The following is a 19,151-nucleotide window of genomic DNA, read 5'->3' as shown; positions in this document are numbered from 1 at the left end:
TTATATTTTGGGGCATCATAAGCGTGTTCTCGGATTTCATTTATTTCATCTGCCAGGTTAGCAGCTTCCAGGATGGTTTTAGGGCGTCTTTCTTTAATTAAATACTTCAGATGACTATTAATCGTGTCATAAAATTGTTCCAATGCGATCACCTCTTTTATTTTTGCCACAGAATCAGCACCCTCCTGTTCTAGCCACTTGTTTAAATAATTTGTTGTTTTAGCTCCTAATTGAGCGAATGTTTCCTCACGCACCTTTTTTATTGTTCTAAACTTTTGTCTCAGTTTTTCCGCAGTAATTCCGAATCTAACATAAACCAACTGTTTAAATGCTTCAAAATCTTTAGATTGATCAGATGGCATTTGAGAATAAATCTCTGTTAATGTTCCACTAATACGCGCTCTCAGTATTTGCATTTTCTCCTCATCTTTTACTTCAAAATCTTCGCAAGCCCTCTCAAAAGAAATGATAAACGCTTCAGGATCGTCTTTATCTTTGAAGTCAGGGAATCTTTTTAAATCCACCCTGCTAGGATTTTGTGTGGAACTATTGTTGTTGTTTCTATTTTCTACAGCTGATAATTCAAGTCTTTTCATTTCTAGTAAATATTCTCTTTCTTCCCGTTCTCTTTCTCTCTCAATAGCTAAGGTCATTTCTTTCTCTTTCAGTTCTCTCTCTTTTGCCTCAGCTTGGAACTTTAATTCTCTCTCTTTCAGTGCCATTGCCTCTCTTTCTCTCTCAGCTTGTAATTTTAATTCTAATTCCTTCAGTTTATATTCTTGTTCTAGTTTCCATTTCTCAAATTCCTCTGAGGCTTTAAAACTCGTCCCCTCAGTAGGATTTTTGTTAACTGTTTCAGTACTGGTTTCCTCAATCTGGGAAACCCCATTTTCTTCTTCAGAGCTTTCTACTTGTGAGTCCCTAAGAGCTGTTTTAGTCTTTCTAGGTGGCATTTTCTATTTATTTGGTGGTATTATTTCTGTACTTAAATCAAGGATGTTTCAGTTAAACTATTTCTCCAGGCTTAGTTTCCACAGTTTAGGTCCAAAGTCACGCCTAAAGTTACCTCAGTGCACTTTGTCCAGCGTACTTTTCCGACCTCTCACTATAAACCTTTCTGCCTGAAATAGTTTCAAACGCAAAGTATCTTTGTAACTCTCTCACAATCTCACAGTCTTAGGCGCTATCACACCACACCCTAGGGCCAGGTAATTCCTCTCTGAATTCCCCTTCTCCCTTTCCAGGTGTATGCGATCCCCCTTCCTGACTAGATTGTAGAGTCTCACAGAAGTTTGCTTAAATCCTCTTTAAGCCTCACACTTCACACAATGCGTCACCCTTAAATCTTTCTTGTACCTTGGCACTGCTTGCCAACACTTTAGATTTTTGATCTCAACGTGACCACCACTTTTTGACAATCTTTCGTCCCGACGCTGCCACCACTTTAATGTCGCGGGCCCTTCGCCCTGTACAGCCCACCCCCGGACGTTTTACGGTCTATGAGTGCTGCACCAACGACAAACAGTTCCCAGCAGCAGCCCTTCAGACTACTAGCTGGATCCTGCTTACTTCATTCACCACAGACGAGGATATTGTGAACTAAAAAGATGTTTATTGCGTAAAAGCTTGTGGTTGCTGATAAAATAACGGTTGTTCAATAAGCTTATAACAGTTGTCCTATACCGGCCTAATACCTCTAAAATGTTACCGGCCTAATACCTCTAAATGTTAACTAAATAGCAATAACAATGCGTTTCACAATCTCTTTATCCTCTCTGCTAACATCCACCTAAGACTCTAAACTCCCAGCTCTATCTCTTGACTCACACTGCTCAACTCCAACTCTAACTCCCCGCACTTAACTCCTCCTGCCCACACTTCAACTCTCACTCCAACTAACTGTCTGCCCACTGGGAGGGGTGTTTTATACCCAGGCTAAGCCCGCCCCTGAGGGTTCTAACTGTCAGAACATTTAACCCCTACCTGGCATGAGGCTAGTTCTCCACATACCTCCCTCCTTTTTAGGTTTGTATCAGAGGAGTTACTAGCCAAAGTATCCCTCTGATACAAACAACATTTGTAAACATTAACATAAATAAACATTTTCTATGCTTACTAACCTTAACTCCACATATCATACTGGCATAATATTTGGGCTTTTCACATTATATACAATAGTTCATGCAGCGTTAGGCTTTTATTGCAAGAAAAACCGTAACTGTCCATTTTAACCTTTGCCTTTGGGTCTTCATTATAAGGCGTCTGCGATGATGTTTAGGATCCTTTCACGCTCCTTATCGTCCTTAACCGTCGCAAGAAGTATCTTTCTCGGGGCACCAGTCTTTTCTCTGCCAAACGTGATGGGATGTAAGCTGTCTTCCCCGGCCAGATGACACAGTCCCATTCCGATCCCTGCACTCGAGGCGTCTGTAACGATTGTGGATCCCAAGCTGGGTAGAGTCCTTGTTTCTCAGGGTCAAAAGCTCTCTTAGTGCAACCTCTCCCTCCTTCAGGATCTCTGTTAAATGTTTAAGCTCGCAGACTTGTACACACATCTCCAGGTCATCATAAGCTGCATAAGAACTGGTTGTCTGGCTTTTAAATGCACTGGGAACTATTTGCAGAAGTTTGTGGATATCTTCTGTTTTAGTCAGCTTGCTGAAGCTTTCTAGACAAGCGTGATCACTTAATGAAAATAGGCTAAAAAGCTCTGATTGCTTACTGCTCCTAGCAATCTCCCTTGTTGTCAGTTCATCTTTGGTCTGTAGTGATTTATTAGTTCCCACTTCGAGCAATTTTAAGACTACTTTTGTATGCCTTTGACGTGGTAGCCCTGTTAATGCTGTGTAACTACATTCATTTTGGACATTTATTTGTGTTGCATGAGCAGCAGGGTACCCATCCTCCCACCACACAATCTCTAGTGTAGGAAACACTTTCACTTTCATAGAAAGTCGATGGGACCCCATGCCAGCTATAACTTCCAGTACGTCTTTCTTTCTATCTTTCCAACTGATGAATGGTTTATCAGAAATTTGACTAGTTGTTCTAACTGATCTCACAGATAGGTCACTGGTCACATTGCAGGTAGACACTCCTTTACCAATATCACAGGCTTTTTCAACAACGTGACTACTGTAGTCTAGATTGGGTTCATGGTTTAGGGACTTGATTGGATTTATCCTATTCACATGCATGACCCGCCTCCCTTCACCGTATTGAATTATATCGTTTATATCATTCATTTTTGAAATGATCTTACAAGGACCTTCCCATGTCAGTTGTAACTTGTCACTGTTTACTGGTCTGATTAATAAAATGTCTTGTCCTGGCTCAAAAGATCTCTCATGTGTTTTTTTGTCATACCAAACTTTCTGTTTGTGTTGAGCAACCTTGCAATGTTCTCCTGCCAGTTCTAGTGATCGTTTAAGAGTGTTCTGCAATTTAAATAGGTAGTCAACTACATTAAATCGCGCTACAAGGCCATTGGTCTGTGGGTGGTCAAGGGTACTGGTGATATGTTTTATCCCACCTCTCTCCCACAAACGCTGCATCAGTTTAGAGGTAAATGAGGCTCCAAGGTCTGTCACGATCTGTTCTGCAAACCCTAGCCGACACATATAGCTTATTAGAGATGAAGCCACTGTTTCAGTCTCTTGGTTTCGTAACGTTATTTGCTTGCCCATCCCAGGCCAAAAGAAATTTTGGGACACCCTTTGTTTGGTTCTGGTGATTCCCAAGTGACCTCCAAAGATACTGCCACGTGCATGTTGTATTATCTTGGTTCTGAATTCAGTAGGTACTATCAGTTGCCTGTGGATCTCATTACCCCCTCTATTAGGCTTTAAAAGAATCTCCCTGTATAGCAACCCATTGTTGACTATAAACCGCTCCGGGCTTTCAGGGGTTAATACTGTATTCACGGCTGTGGCTTGAAAATATTTCTGTAAATCTGTATCTAGTTTCTGCTTGGCTGCAAAACTAGCTGCTTGACTATTTGTAACTGGCATTATACTTGTATCTTGTGTCAGTTCAGCAATTGTATCAGGCCTTTCCTCCTGAGGTAACTGTCGCAGTTTTTGTGCCCTAGTTATTACAAATGCACTCTGTACATGGTCAAGTAGATCCCACCCGATTAACATTGGAGCTGGGATTTCTGGTGAAACTGCTACTTGCCATTTTCCAGACCATTGTTTATATGTCAGATTAACTAATGCGACTGGCAAGATTTCTGGCTGTTTTGATATTCCTTTTAAACCGATCGTTTTGCCTTTAATAAAGTCTTCTGGCTTTAACAAATCAGGATGTACAATACTAATCTGAGACCCTGTGTCTTTTAAGCCTTTATATGGTTTACCATTCACCCAAATTTCTTCTCCTGTTTTGTGTAATAGCATGTCATCTTGTTGAATTATATAGCACCTCACAACTTGGGCCACTGGTAACTCATCAGCCTCTGACTGGGCCTCGGTTGTCGTGGCAACCATGTTGGCAGTTGGCTCTGTCTCCACAGTTTGGACACAATATGTCTGCTTCTGAGGGATAGTATTTGCACTCCTAGTTCTGAGTTCAGTTCTACAGTCCAGTTGTCTATGGCCTTTTTTTCCACATTGCCAACAGATTAATTCAGGCCTTTTACCCTCACTATATTTATTTACTTTTCCCTCAGTCCCCCCCGTTGTCATAGGCGTGTTATGGGGAACATTTGCATTGGCGGGAAAAATTTTCTTGGCAGTTTCTGTGGTAAACTTTGTGGGCTGTTGCATTCTCTTAAACTTATTTGTTTCCCACTGTTTGTCCTTATATTTTGGGGCATCATAAGCGTGTTCTCGGATTTCATTTATTTCATCTGCCAGATTAGCAGCTTCCAGGATGGTTTTAGGTCGTCTTTCTTTAATTAAATACTTCAGATGACTATTAATCGTGTCATAAAATTGTTCTAATGCGAACACCTCTTTTATTTTCGCCACAGAATCAGCACCCTCCTGTTCTAGCCACTTGTTTAAATAATTTGTAGTTTTAGCTCCTAGTTGAGCAAATGTTTCCTCACGCACTTTTGTTATTGTTCTAAATTTTTGTCTCAGTTGTTCTGCAGTAATTCCGAATCTGACATAAACCAACCGTTTAAATGCTTCAAAATCTTTAGATTGATCAGATGGCATTTGAGAATAAATCTCTGTTAATGTTCCACTAATACGCGCTCTCAGTATTTGCATTTTCTCCTCATCTTTTACTTCAAAATCTTCGCAAGCCCTCTCAAAAGAAATGATAAACGCTTCAGGATCGTCTTTATCTCTGAAGTCAGGGAATCTTTTTAAATCCACCCTGCTAGGATTTTGTGTGGAACTATTGTTGTTGTTTCTATTATCTACAGCTGATAATTCAAGTCTTTTCATTTCTAGTAAATATTCTCTTTCTTCCCGTTCTCTTTCTCTCTCAATAGCTAAGGTCATTTCTTTCTCTTTCAGTTCTCTCTCTTTTGCCTCAGCTTGGAACTTTAATTCTCTCTCTTTTGCTTCAGCTTGTAACTTTAATTCTCTCTCTTTTGCCTCAGCTTGTAACCTTAATTCTCTCTCTTTCAGTGCCATAGCCTCCCTTTCTCTTTCAATATCTAGCTTTGCTAGTTCGATTTTCAAATTAAATTCCTTCTCAAGTTTCCATTTTTCAAATTCCTCTGAGGCTTTAAAACTCGTCCCCTCAGTAGGATTTTTGTTAACTGTTTCAGTACTGGTTTCCTCAATCTGGGAAACCCCATTTTCTTCTTCAGAGCTTTCTACTTGTGAGTCCCTAAGAGCTGTTTTAGTCTTTCTAGGTGGCATTTTCTAGTTATTTGGTGGTATTATTTCTGTACTTAAATCAAGGATGTTTCAGTTAAACTATTTCTCCAGGCTTAGTTTCCACAGCTTAGGTCCAAAGTCACGCCTAAAGTTGCCTCAGTGCACTTTGTCCAGCGTACTTTTCCGACCTCTCACTATAAACCTTTCTGCCTGAAATAGTTTCAAACGCAAAGTATCTTTGTAACCCTCTCACAATCTCACAGTCTTAGGCGCTATCACACCACACCCTAGGGCCAGGTAATTCCTCTCTGAATTCCCCTTCTCCCTTTCCAGGTGTATGCGATCCCCTTCCTGACTAGATTGTAGAGTCTCACAGAAGTTTGCTTAAATCCTCTTTAAGCCTCACACTTCACACAATGCGTAACCCTTAAATCTTTCTTGTACCTTGGCACTGCTTGCCAACACTTTAGATCTTTGATCTCAACGTGACCACCAGTTTATGTTTATCTTTCGTCCCGACGCTGCCACCACTTTAATGTCGCGGGCCCTTCGCCCTGTACAGCCCACCCCCGGACGTTTTACGGTCTATGAGTGCTGCACCAACGACAAACAGTCCCCAGCTGCCCTTCAGACTACTGGCTGGATCCTGCTTACTTCATTCACCACAGACGAGGATATTGTGAACTAAAAAGATGTTTATTGCGTACAAAGCTTGTGGTTGCTGATAAATAAAAGGTTGTTCAATAAGCTTAAAACAGTTGTCCTATACCGGCCTAATACCTCTAAATATTACCGGCCTAATACCTCTAATAATAAACTAAATATCAATAACAACGCGTTTCACAATCTCTTTATCCTCTCTGCTAACATCCACCTAAGACTCTAAACTCCCAGCTCTATCTCTTGACTCACACTTCAACTCCAACCCTAACTCCCCGCACTTAACTCTAACTCCTCCTGCCCACACTTCAACTGCCTTACTGTCCACTGGGAGGGGTGTTTTATACTCAGGCTAAGCCCGCCCCTGAGGGTTCTAACTGTCAGAAAAGTTAACCCCTACCTGGCCTTGGGCTAGTTCTCCACATACCTCCCTCCTTTTTAGGTTTGTATCAGAGGAGTTACTAGCCAAAGTATCCCTCTGATACAAACAACAGTTTAAAACATTACTATAAACATTACATTTATTAACTCTTACCTTGTCCCTAACTATGGCATAAACAGTTATATCTCCAGTAAAAGTACATATAGTTGTGAACATTATATACAATAGTTCATGCAGCATTAGGTCTTTATTGCAAGAAAAACCGTAACTGTCCATTTTAACCTTTGTCTTTGGGTCTTCGTGATAAGGCGTCTGCGATGATGTTTAGGATCCTTTCACGCTCCTTATCGTCCTTAACCGTCGCAAGAAGTATCTTTCTCGGGGCACCAGTCTGTTCTCTGCCAAACGTGATGGGATGTAAGCTGTCTTCCCCGGCCAGATGACACAGTCCCATTCCGATCCCTGCACTCGAGGCGTCTGTAACGATTGTGGATCCCAAGCTGGGTAGAGTCTTTGTTTCTCAGGGTCAAAAGCTCTCTTAGTTCAACCTCTCCCTCCTTCAGGATCTCTGTTAAATGTTTAAACTCGCGGACTTGTTCACACATCTCCAGGTCATCATAAGCTGCATAAGAACTGGTTGTCTGGCTTTTAAATGCACTGGGAACTATTTTCAGAAGTTTGTGGATATCTTCTTTTTTAGTCAGCTTGTTGAAGCTTTCTAGACAAGCGTGATCACTTAATAAAAGTAGGCTAAAAAGCTTTGATTGCTTATTGCTCATAGCAATCTCCCTTGTTGTCAGTTCATCTTTGGTCTGTAGTGATTTATTAGTTCCCACTTCGAGCAATTTTAAGATTACTTTTGTATGCCTTTGACGTGGTAGCCCTGTTAATGCTGTGTAACTACATTCATTTTGGACATTTATTTGTGTCGCATGAGCAGCAGGGTACCCATCTTCCCACCACACAATCTCTAGTGTAGGAAACACTTTCACTTTCATAGAAAGTCGATAGGCCCCCATGCCAGCTATAACTTCCAGTACGTCTTTCTTTCTATCTTTCCAACTGATGAATGGTTTATCGTAACTAAGACTAGTTGTTCTAACTGATCTCACAGATAGGTCACTGGTCACATTGCAGGTAGACACTCCTTTACCAATATCACAGGCTTTTTTAATAACGTGACTACTGTAGTCTAGATTGGGTTCATGGTTTAGTGACTGGGTTGGGTTTATCATATTCACCTGCATGACCCGCCTCCCTTCACCATGCTGAATTATATTGTTTATATCATTCATTTTTGAAATGATCTTACAAGGACCTTCCCATGTCAGTTGTAACTGGTCACTGTTTACTGGTCTGATTACTAAAATATCTTGTCCTGGCTCAAAAGATCTCTCATGTGCTTTTGTTTTATCTTGCCCATGTCCTTGTAATTGGCAAGTATGGCACGTTCGACAAAATAACTTTATTTGCTTGCCCATCCCAGGCCAAAAGAAATTTTGGGACACCCGTTGTTTGGTTCTGGTGATTCCCAAGTGACCTCCAAAGATACTGCCATGTGCATGTTGTATTATCTTGGTTCTAAATTCAGTAGGTACTATCAGTTGCCTGTGGATCTCATTACCCCCTCTATTAGGCTTTAAAAGAATCTCCCTGTATAGCAACCCATTGTTGACTATAAACCGCTCCGGGCTTTCAGGGGTTAATACTGTATTCACGGCTGTGGCTTGAAAATATTTCTGTAAATCTGTATCTAGTTTCTGCTTGGCTGCAAAACTAGCTGCTTGACTATTTGTAACTGGCATTATACTTGTATCTTGTGTCAGTTCAGCAATTGTATCAGGCCTTTCCTCCTGAGGTAACTGTCGCAGTTTTTGTGCCCTAGTTATTACAAATGCACTCTGTACATGGTCAAGGAGATCCCACCCGATTAACATTGGAGCTGGGATTTCTGGTGAAACTGCTACTTGCCATTTTCCAGACCATTGTTTATATGTCAGATTAACTAATGCGACTGGCAAGATTTCTGGCTGTTTTGATATTCCTTTTAAACTGATTGTTTTGCCTTTAATAAAGTCTTCTGGCTTTAACAAATCAGGATGTACAATACTAATCTGAGACCCTGTGTCTTTTAAGCCTTTATATTGTTTACCATTCACCCAAATTTCTTCTCCTGTTTTGTGTAATAGCATGTCATCTTGTTGAATTATATAGCACCTCACAACTTGGGCCACTGGTAACTCATCAGCCTCTGACTGGGCCTCGGTTGCCGTGGCAACCATGTTGGCAGTTGGCTCTGTCTCCACAGTTTGGACACAATATGTCTGCTTCTGAGGGATAGTATTTGCACTCCTAGTTCTGAGTTCAGTTCTACAGTCCACCTGTCGATGGCCTTTTCTCCCACATTGCCAACAGATTAATTCAGGCCTTTTACCCTCACTATATTTATTTACTTTTCCCTCTGTCTCCCCCGTTGTCATAGTCGTGTTATGGGGAACATTTGCATTGGCGGGAAAAATTTTCTTGGCAGTTTCTGTGGTAAACTTTGTGGGCGGTTGCATTCTCTTAAACTTATTTGTTTCCCACTGTTTGTCCTTATATTTTGGGGCATCATAAGCGTGTTCTCGGATTTCATTTATTTCATCTGCCAGATTAGCAGCTTCCCGGATGGTTTTAGGTCGTCTTTCTTTAATTAAATACTTCAGATGGGTATTAATCGTGTCATAAAATTGTTCCAATGCAATCACCTCTTTTATTTTCGCCACAGAATCGGCACTCTCCTGTTCTAGCCACTTGTTTAAATAATTTGTAGTTTTAGCTCCTAGTTGAGCAAATGTTTCCTCACGCACTTTTTTTATTGTTCTAAACTTTTGTCTCAGTTGTTCTGCAGTAATTCCGAATCTAACATAAACCAACTGTTTAAATGCTTCAAAATCTTTAGATTGATCAGATGGCATTTGAGAATAAATCTCTGTTAATGTTCCACTAATACGCGCTCTCAGTATTTGCATTTTCTCCTCATCTTTTACTTCAAAATCTTCACAAGCCCTCTCAAAAGAAATGATGAACGCTTCAGGATCGTCTTTATCTCTGAAGTCAGGGAATCTTTTTAAATCCACCCTGCTAGGATTTTGTGTGGAACTATTGTTGTTGTTTCTATTATCTACAGCTGATAATTCAAGTCTTTTCATTTCTAATAAATATTCTCTTTCCTCCCGTTCTCTTTCTCTCTCAATAGCTAAGGTCATTTCTTTCTCTTTCAGTTCTCTCTCTTTTGCTTCAGCTTGTAACTTTAATTCTCTCTCTTTTGCCTCAATAGTTAATATCATTTCCTTCTCTTTTAGTGCTCTTGCCTCTCTCTCTCTTTCAATATTTAAGGTCATTTCTTTCTCTTTTGCCTCAGCTTGTAACTTTAATTCTAATTCCTTCAGTTTATATTCTTGTTCTAGTTTCCATTTCTCAAATTCCTCTGAGGCTTTAAAACTAGTCCCCTCAGCAGGATTTTTGTTAACTGTTTCAGTACTGGTTTCCTCAATCTGCGAAACCCCATTTTCTTCTTCAGAGCTTTCTACTTGTGAGTCCCTAAGAGCTGGTTTAGTCTTTCTAGGTGGCATTTTCTAGTTATTTGGTGGTATTATTTCTGTACTTAAATCAAGGATGTTTCAGTTAAACTATTTCTCCAGGCTTAGTTTCCACAGTTTAGGTCCAAAGTCACGCCTAAAGTTACCTCAGTGCACTTTGTCCAGCGTACTTTTCCGACCTCTCACTATAAACCTTTCTGCCTGAAATAGTTTCAAACGCAAAGTATCTTTGTAACTCTCTCACAATCTCACAGTCTTAGGCGCTATCACACCACACCCTAGGGCCAGGTAATTCCTCTCTGAATTCCCCTTCTCCCTTTCCAGGTGTATGCGATCCCCCTTCCTGACTAGATTGTAGAGTCTCACAGAAGTTTGCTTAAATCGTCTTTAAGCCTCACACTTCACACAATGCGTCACCCTTAAATCTTTCTTGTACCTTGGCACTTCTTGCCAACACTTTAGATCTATCTTTGATCTCAACGTGACCACCACTTTATGACAATCTTTCGTATCCCGACGCTGCCACCACTTTAATGTCGCGGGCCCTTCGCCCTGTACAGCCCACCCCCGGACGTTTTACGGTCTATGAGTGCTGCACCAACGACAAACAGTCCCCAGCTGCCGCCCTTCAGACTACTGGCTGGATCCTGCTTACTTCATTCACCACAGACGAGGATATTGTGAACTAAAAAGATGTTTATTGCGTACAAAGCTTGTGGTTGCTGATAAATAAAAGGTTGTTCAATAAGCTTAAAACAGTTGTCCTATACCGGCCTAATACCTCTAAATATTACCGGCCTAATACCTCTAATAATAAACTAAATATCAATAACAACGCGTTTCACAATCTCTTTATCCTCTCTGCTAACATCCACCTAAGACTCTAAACTCCCAGCTCTATCTCTTGACTCACACTTCAACTCCAACCCTAACTCCCCGCACTTAACTCTAACTCCTCCTGCCCACACTTCAACTGCCTTACTGTCCACTGGGAGGGGTGTTTTATACTCAGGCTAAGCCCGCCCCTGAGGGTTCTAACTGTCAGAAAAGTTAACCCCTACCTGGCCTTGGGCTAGTTCTCCACATACCTCCCTCCTTTTTAGGTTTGTATCAGAGGAGTTACTAGCCAAAGTATCCCTCTGATACAAACAACAGTTTAAAACATTACTATAAACATTACATTTATTAACTCTTACCTTGTCCCTAACTATGGCATAAACAGTTATATCTCCAGTAAAAGTACATATAGTTGTGAACATTATATACAATAGTTCATGCAGCATTAGGTCTTTATTGCAAGAAAAACCGTAACTGTCCATTTTAACCTTTGTCTTTGGGTCTTCGTGATAAGGCGTCTGCGATGATGTTTAGGATCCTTTCACGCTCCTTATCGTCCTTAACCGTCGCAAGAAGTATCTTTCTCGGGGCACCAGTCTGTTCTCTGCCAAACGTGATGGGATGTAAGCTGTCTTCCCCGGCCAGATGACACAGTCCCATTCCGATCCCTGCACTCGAGGCGTCTGTAACGATTGTGGATCCCAAGCTGGGTAGAGTCTTTGTTTCTCAGGGTCAAAAGCTCTCTTAGTTCAACCTCTCCCTCCTTCAGGATCTCTGTTAAATGTTTAAACTCGCGGACTTGTTCACACATCTCCAGGTCATCATAAGCTGCATAAGAACTGGTTGTCTGGCTTTTAAATGCACTGGGAACTATTTTCAGAAGTTTGTGGATATCTTCTTTTTTAGTCAGCTTGTTGAAGCTTTCTAGACAAGCGTGATCACTTAATAAAAGTAGGCTAAAAAGCTTTGATTGCTTATTGCTCATAGCAATCTCCCTTGTTGTCAGTTCATCTTTGGTCTGTAGTGATTTATTAGTTCCCACTTCGAGCAATTTTAAGATTACTTTTGTATGCCTTTGACGTGGTAGCCCTGTTAATGCTGTGTAACTACATTCATTTTGGACATTTATTTGTGTCGCATGAGCAGCAGGGTACCCATCTTCCCACCACACAATCTCTAGTGTAGGAAACACTTTCACTTTCATAGAAAGTTGATAGGCCCCCATGCCAGCTATAACTTCCAGTACGTCTTTCTTTCTATCTTTCCAACTGATGAATGGTTTATCGTAACTATGACTAGTTGTTTTAACTGATCTCACAGATAGGTCACGGGTCATATTGCAGGTAGACACTCCTTTACCAATATCACCGGCTTTTTCAACAACGTGACTACTGTAGTCTAGATTGGGTTCATGGTTTAGTGACTGGATTGGGTTTATCATATTCTTATGCATGACCCGCCTCCCTTCACCATGCTGAATTATATTGTTTATATCATTCATTTTTGAAATGATCTTACAAGGACCTTCCCATGTCAGTTGTAACTGGTCACTGTTTACTGGTCTGATTACTAAAATATCTTGTCCTGGCTCAAAAGATCTCTCATGTGCTTTTGTTTTATCTTGCCCATGTCCTTGTAATTGGCAAGTATGGCACGTTCGACAAAATAACTTTATTTGCTTGCCCATCCCAGGCCAAAAGAAATTTTGGGACACCCGTTGTTTGGTTCTGGTGATTCCCAAGTGACCTCCAAAGATACTGCCATGTGCATGTTGTATTATCTTGGTTCTAAATTCAGTAGGTACTATCAGTTGCCTGTGGATCTCATTACCCCCTCTATTAGGCTTTAAAAGAATCTCCCTGTATAGCAACCCATTGTTGACTATAAACCGCTCCGGGCTTTCAGGGGTTAATACTGTATTCACGGCTGTGGCTTGAAAATATTTCTGTAAATCTGTATCTAGTTTCTGCTTGGCTGCAAAACTAGCTGCTTGACTATTTGTAACTGGCATTATACTTGTATCTTGTGTCAGTTCAGCAATTGTATCAGGCCTTTCCTCCTGAGGTAACTGTCGCAGTTTTTGTGCCCTAGTTATTACAAATGCACTCTGTACATGGTCAAGGAGATCCCACCCGATTAACATTGGAGCTGGGATTTCTGGTGAAACTGCTACTTGCCATTTTCCAGACCATTGTTTATATGTCAGATTAACTAATGCGACTGGCAAGATTTCTGGCTGTTTTGATATTCCTTTTAAACTGATTGTTTTGCCTTTAATAAAGTCTTCTGGCTTTAACAAATCAGGATGTACAATACTAATCTGAGACCCTGTGTCTTTTAAGCCTTTATATTGTTTACCATTCACCCAAATTTCTTCTCCTGTTTTGTGTAATAGCATGTCATCTTGTTGAATTATATAGCACCTCACAACTTGGGCCACTGGTAACTCATCAGCCTCTGACTGGGCCTCGGTTGTCGTGGCAACCATGTTGGCAGTTGGCTCTGTCTCCACAGTTTGGACACAATATGTCTGCTTCTGAGGGATAGTATTTGCACTCCTAGTTCTGATTTCAGTTCTACAGTCCAGTTGTCTATGGCCCTTTTCCCCACATTGCCAACAGATTAATTCAGGCCTTTTCTCCTCACTATATTTATTTACTTTTCCCTCAGTCCCCCCCGTTGTCATAGTCGTGTTATGGGGAACATTTGCATTGGCGGGAAAAATTTTCTTGGCAGTTTCTGTGGTAAACTTTGTGGGCTGCTGCATTCTCTTAAACTTATTTGTTTCCCACTGTTTGTCCTTATATTTTGGGGCATCATAAGCGTGTTCTCGGATTTCATTTATTTCATCTGCCAGATTAGCAGCTTCCAGGATGGTTTTAGGGCGTCTTTCTTTAATTAAATACTTCAAATGACTATTAATCGTGTCATAAAATTGTTCCAATGCGATCACCTCTTTTATTTTTGCCACAGAATCGGCACCCTCCTGTTCTAGCCACTTGTTTAAATAATTTGTTGTTTTAGCTCCTAGTTGAGCAAATGTTTCCTCACGCACTTTTGTTATTGTTCTAAATTTTTGTCTCAGTTGTTCTGCAGTAATTCCGAATCTGACATAAACCAACTGTTTAAATGCTTCAAAATCTTTAGATTGATCAGATGGCATTTGAGAATAAATCTCTGTTAATGTTCCACTAATACGCGCTCTCAGTATTTGCATTTTCTCCTCATCTTTTACTTCAAAATCTTCACAAGCCCTCTCAAAAGAAATGATGAACGCTTCAGGATCGTCTTTATCTCTGAAGTCAGGGAATCTTTTTAAATCCACCCTGCTAGGATTTTGTGTGGAACTATTGTTGTTGTTTCTATTATCTACAGCTGATAATTCAAGTCTTTTCATTTCTAGTAAATATTCTCTTTCTTCCCGTTCTCTTTCTCTCTCAATAGCTAAGGTCATTTCTTTCTCTTTCAGTTCTCTCTCTTTTGCCTCAGCTTGGAACTTTAATTCTCTCTCTTTCAGTGCCATTGCCTCTCTTTCTCTCTCAGCTTGTAATTTTAATTCTAATTCCTTCAGTTTATATTCTTGTTCTAGTTTCCATTTCTCAAATTCCTCTGAGGCTTTAAAACTCGTCCCCTCAGTAGGATTTTTGTTAACTGTTTCAGTACTGGTTTCCTCAATCTGGGAAACCCCATTTTCTTCTTCAGAGCTTTCTACTTGTGAGTCCCTAAGAGCTGTTTTAGTCTTTCTAGGTGGCATTTTCTATTTATTTGGTGGTATTATTTCTGTACTTAAATCAAGGATGTTTCAGTTAAACTATTTCTCCAGGCTTAGTTTCCACAGTTTAGGTCCAAAGTCACGCCTAAAGTTACCTCAGTGCACTTTGTCCAGCGTACTTTTCCGACCTCTCACTATAAACCTTTCTGCCTGAAATAGTTTCAAACGCAAAGTATCTTTGTAACTCTCTCACAATCTCACAGTCTTAGGCGCTATCACACCACACCCTAGGGCCAGGTAATTCCTCTCTGAATTCCCCTTCTCCCTTTCCAGGTGTATGCGATCCCCCTTCCTGACTAGATTGTAGAGTCTCACAGAAGTTTGCTTAAATCCTCTTTAAGCCTCACACTTCACACAATGCGTCACTCTTAAATCCTTCTTGTACCTTGGCACTTCTTGCCAACACTTTAGATCTTTGATCTCAACGTGACCACCACTTTATGACAATCTTTCGTCCCGACGCTGCCACCACTTTAATGTCGCGGGCCCTTCGCCCTGTACAGCCCACCCCCGGACGTTTTACGGTCTATGAGTGCTGCACCAACGACAAACAGTCCCCAGCTGCCGCCCTTCAGACTACTAGCTGGATCCTGCTTACTCCATTCACCACAGACGAGGATATTGAACTAAAAAGATGTTTATTGCGTACAAAGCTTGTGGTTGCTGATAAATAAAAGGTTGTTCAATAAGCTTATAACAGTTGTCCTATACCGGCCTAATACCTCTAAATATTACCGGCCTAATACCTCTAATAGTAAACTAAATATCAATAACAATGCTTTTCACAATCTCTTTATCCTCTCTGCTAACATCCACCTAAGACTCTAAACTCCCAGCTCTATCTCTTGACTCACACTTCAACTCCAACCCTAACTCCCCGCACTTAACTCTAACTCCTCCTGCCCACACTTCAACTGCCTTACTGTCCACTGGGAGGGGTGTTTTATACTCAGGCTAAGCCCGCCCCTGAGGGTTCTAACTGTCAGAAAAGTTAACCCCTACCTGGCCTTGGGCTAGTTCTCCACAGCGACTAGCATGAGTTTGGCCAAACTGCGAGAGGCAGTGAAGGATAGGCGTGCCTGGCGTGCTCTGGTCCATGGTGTCACAAAGAGTCGGACACGACTGAACGACTGAACAACAACAACAACAACAACAACAACAACAACAACAACGCTCCTTACCAGTAGCTCCGCAGGAAATTAAGGCACACGATGTGAGCTCCCAGGCAGTAACAGGCCAGGTACGGAGAACGGAAGAGACGTGTGAGCGACCGGGTCCTGTACTCCCATCTCGCTACCTGATTGGACAAACAAAAAACAAGGTGTGTCAGAGACAGGAAAGCTTAAGGGCGCAGGCTGGCCAGATACTCAACTTCCCAATTTTGCTGCCTGAAAAACGACCAGAGCTAGATGCAAATGAACTCCCAAAGTTCTCCACTCTTGTTCCATGGGCAGAGAAGCTGAGGTTTCAGGGGGAACAATTTAACAACAACAACAACAACAACAACAATGAATTATTATTTATATCCCGCCCATCTGGCTGGGTTTTCCCCACAACTCTGGGCGTCTCTCAACAGATTATTAAAAGCACAATAAAACATCAAACGTTAAAAAACTTCCCTAAACAGGGCTGCCTTCAGATGTCTTCTAAAAGTCAGATAGTTGCTTATTTCCTTGACATCTGATGGGAGGGTGTTCCACAGGGTGGGTGCCACTACCCAAAAGGCCCTGTGTGTGGTTCCCTGTAACCTCTGCTTCTCACAGGGAGGGAACCACCAGAAGGCCCTCAGAGCTGGATCTCAGTGTCTGGGCAGTGGAGACGCTCCTTCAAGTATATTGGGCCAATGAGTTTTAGATGTTCATAATGTTTTCTTTTTTTAATGTTTTTGTTTTAATTGCATTGTTGCACTTGTTGTTTCCTACCCTTGACTCCTCTGGGAGGAAAGGCAGAGCAGACATTTAATAAACAAACGAACACAAACATACATACATACATACATACATATATGAGTGTCTCTTGGAGAAGAGAAAATCTATACAATTTTATTGCAGGGACGGAATCACCCTATGCAATGGCAGTAAGCTCAGCTTCTTTCTTTCTTTCCTATGGGGTTTTTTTTTTTTGAGGGGGGGCGGTGCACACTGAGGATTGATTCTGCAAATGACACCAGGAGCAGCTGTGATGGCGGCGTGACCCCCACAGCTCCATCTGCAGTATACATCGAAAGAACCATGATAATAACACTTTGAACAGTCATGGCTTCCCCCAAAGGATTCTGGGAACTGTAGTCCGTTTAGGGTGCTGAGCATCCTGACATCTCTGTCCGTGAAGTGTGATAATGTGGCCCTCGGGCTAAAAAAAGGGGGTGGGGAAAGATGTAAATATCCACGACGTTACTGCATTCTGCCCTGCCGGCACAGGGAGGAGTAACGCATCGGGGCAGGTTATCACCCACTTTTGCCAGAGGGCAGAACCAGCCACCAGTCAGATTTGCTGCAGGCTTCGCGAGGCAACAGACCCAGAGCCTGCAAGCTGATTCGATTACTCATGCAAACGGACGGCTCCGCGATTGCAACGGACGGCTCCGCGATTGCAGAGTGATCAAGTGCAGATGTACCATTCCTCCTTTCTGCCGGCATAAATAGTTTGCCGCTGTAAATTCAATTTAAAAGGGAAAAGGGTGGGGGGACACACAGAAGGCGTGCGTCACCAACGCTGCTATAACTGGAGCTCCGGGCAAGGGTTCGTCGTAAAGGGACAAGGGTAAGGCGAGTTGCTGCTTTTTTTATTTTTTGCACCAACAAGAGGGCTGGATTGACACCAGGCTGCTGCTGACTCACGGGGTGAAACAGCCACATCATCCGATAGACAGGCAGGCAAAAACAGAAAAAAAAAGAATGCGCAGCCGGTTATTGATGTCTTGCGTGGGAAATCATTTTGCTTGTCGAAAGTGTCGCTTGGAACGAATGATGCTACAGTACAAGGTTAGAAAATCAAGTACAGTGCAAAAAAAATACAAACCCTGTTTGCTGATTCTGGTGCAGAAACATTCCCAGCACTAGTTCTAGAGCTGCCTTTGGATGGCGTGGGAGCTGTATGCACCCCATTAAGAATAATATTAACAAACATGGAATGCGCACAGAGGAGGGGGACCAAGACGCTAAATGGTCTGGAAACCATGCCTTACAAGGAACGGTTGAGGGAGTGGAATATGTTTGGCCTGGAGAGGAAAAGACCGAGAGGTGATAGGGTAGCCATCTTCAAATATCTGAAGCTCTGTCACGTGGAAGATGATGGAGCAAGCTTGCTTTCTGCTGCTCCAGAGGGTAGGACGCGAACCAATGGCTTCAAGTTACAAGAAATGAGATTCTGACTAAACATCAGGAAAGTTTCTGACAGTAAGAGCTGTTCGTCAGTGGAACAGTCTCCCCTGGGAGGTTGTGGGCTCTCCTTCCTCGGAGGTTTTTAAGCAAAGGTTGGGTAGCCATCTGCCACGGATGCTTTAGTTGAGATTCCTGCATCACAGGGGGTTGGACTAGATGACTCTCAGGGTCCCTTCCAACTCTGCAGCTCTATGATTCTATCCCACCACAGGTTCCAGTAATGCCTATTATATCATATTTGGCATCCTATATTAAGAGCTCAAATTCATCTTGTTTGTTTCCCATGTTCTGTGCATCGGTATAGAGGCAACTGAAACAATTAATCATTCCCTCCAGCTGCTTCCTTCTTGTAGTTTCCTGCCCATTAGCAGGTTTCTCTGCCTCGGTTTCCTGTGCATCAATGAAGCCTTGGGCTTCAGCACCTTATCCTCATACTCCAGGTGCCTCACTATGACCAGGTAAGGCCTCTAGGCACTTGTTGAGGCCCCATATCTGGAAGGTCTCCTCACCCAAGGGCCACAAGCCTTGGAAGTATTTAAGCAGTGGTTGGATGGCCATCTAACAGGGATTCTTTAGCTGTGATTCCTGCATTGCCGGGGGTTGGACTAGATGGCCCTTGGGGTCCCTTGCATCTCGACAGTTCTATGATTCTATGTCAGAGGCACCATCCTACCAAAAGGACACATTGCAGTCAGGCCAAAGCCATCAAGTAGGGTGTGGAGCAGCACCAGGAGAAATAAACCTACTGCTGAACAAGAC

General features: G+C 42.0%; 1 protein-coding gene across 3 annotated transcripts in view; it reads right to left on the bottom strand.

Moving 5' to 3' along the window:
* The window catches only part of PEMT (phosphatidylethanolamine N-methyltransferase), a 113,695-nt gene that overhangs the window by 62,087 nt on the left and 32,457 nt on the right, over positions 1 to 19,151 (bottom strand). For all 3 annotated transcript variants that reach the window (XM_033167826.1, XM_033167824.1, XM_033167825.1), the window contains one exon: positions 16,191 to 16,306. In XM_033167826.1, coding sequence (XP_033023717.1) covers positions 16,191 to 16,306 — 116 coding nt within the window. The remainder of the gene's footprint in view (positions 1 to 16,190; positions 16,307 to 19,151) is intronic.

Source organism: Lacerta agilis, chromosome 13, assembly GCF_009819535.1.
Source record: "Lacerta agilis isolate rLacAgi1 chromosome 13, rLacAgi1.pri, whole genome shotgun sequence".
Taxonomy (NCBI): domain Eukaryota; kingdom Metazoa; phylum Chordata; class Lepidosauria; order Squamata; family Lacertidae; genus Lacerta; species Lacerta agilis.
The sequence above is the reverse complement of the archived record's forward strand: the minus strand, read 5'-3'. Positions and strand labels throughout refer to the sequence as shown.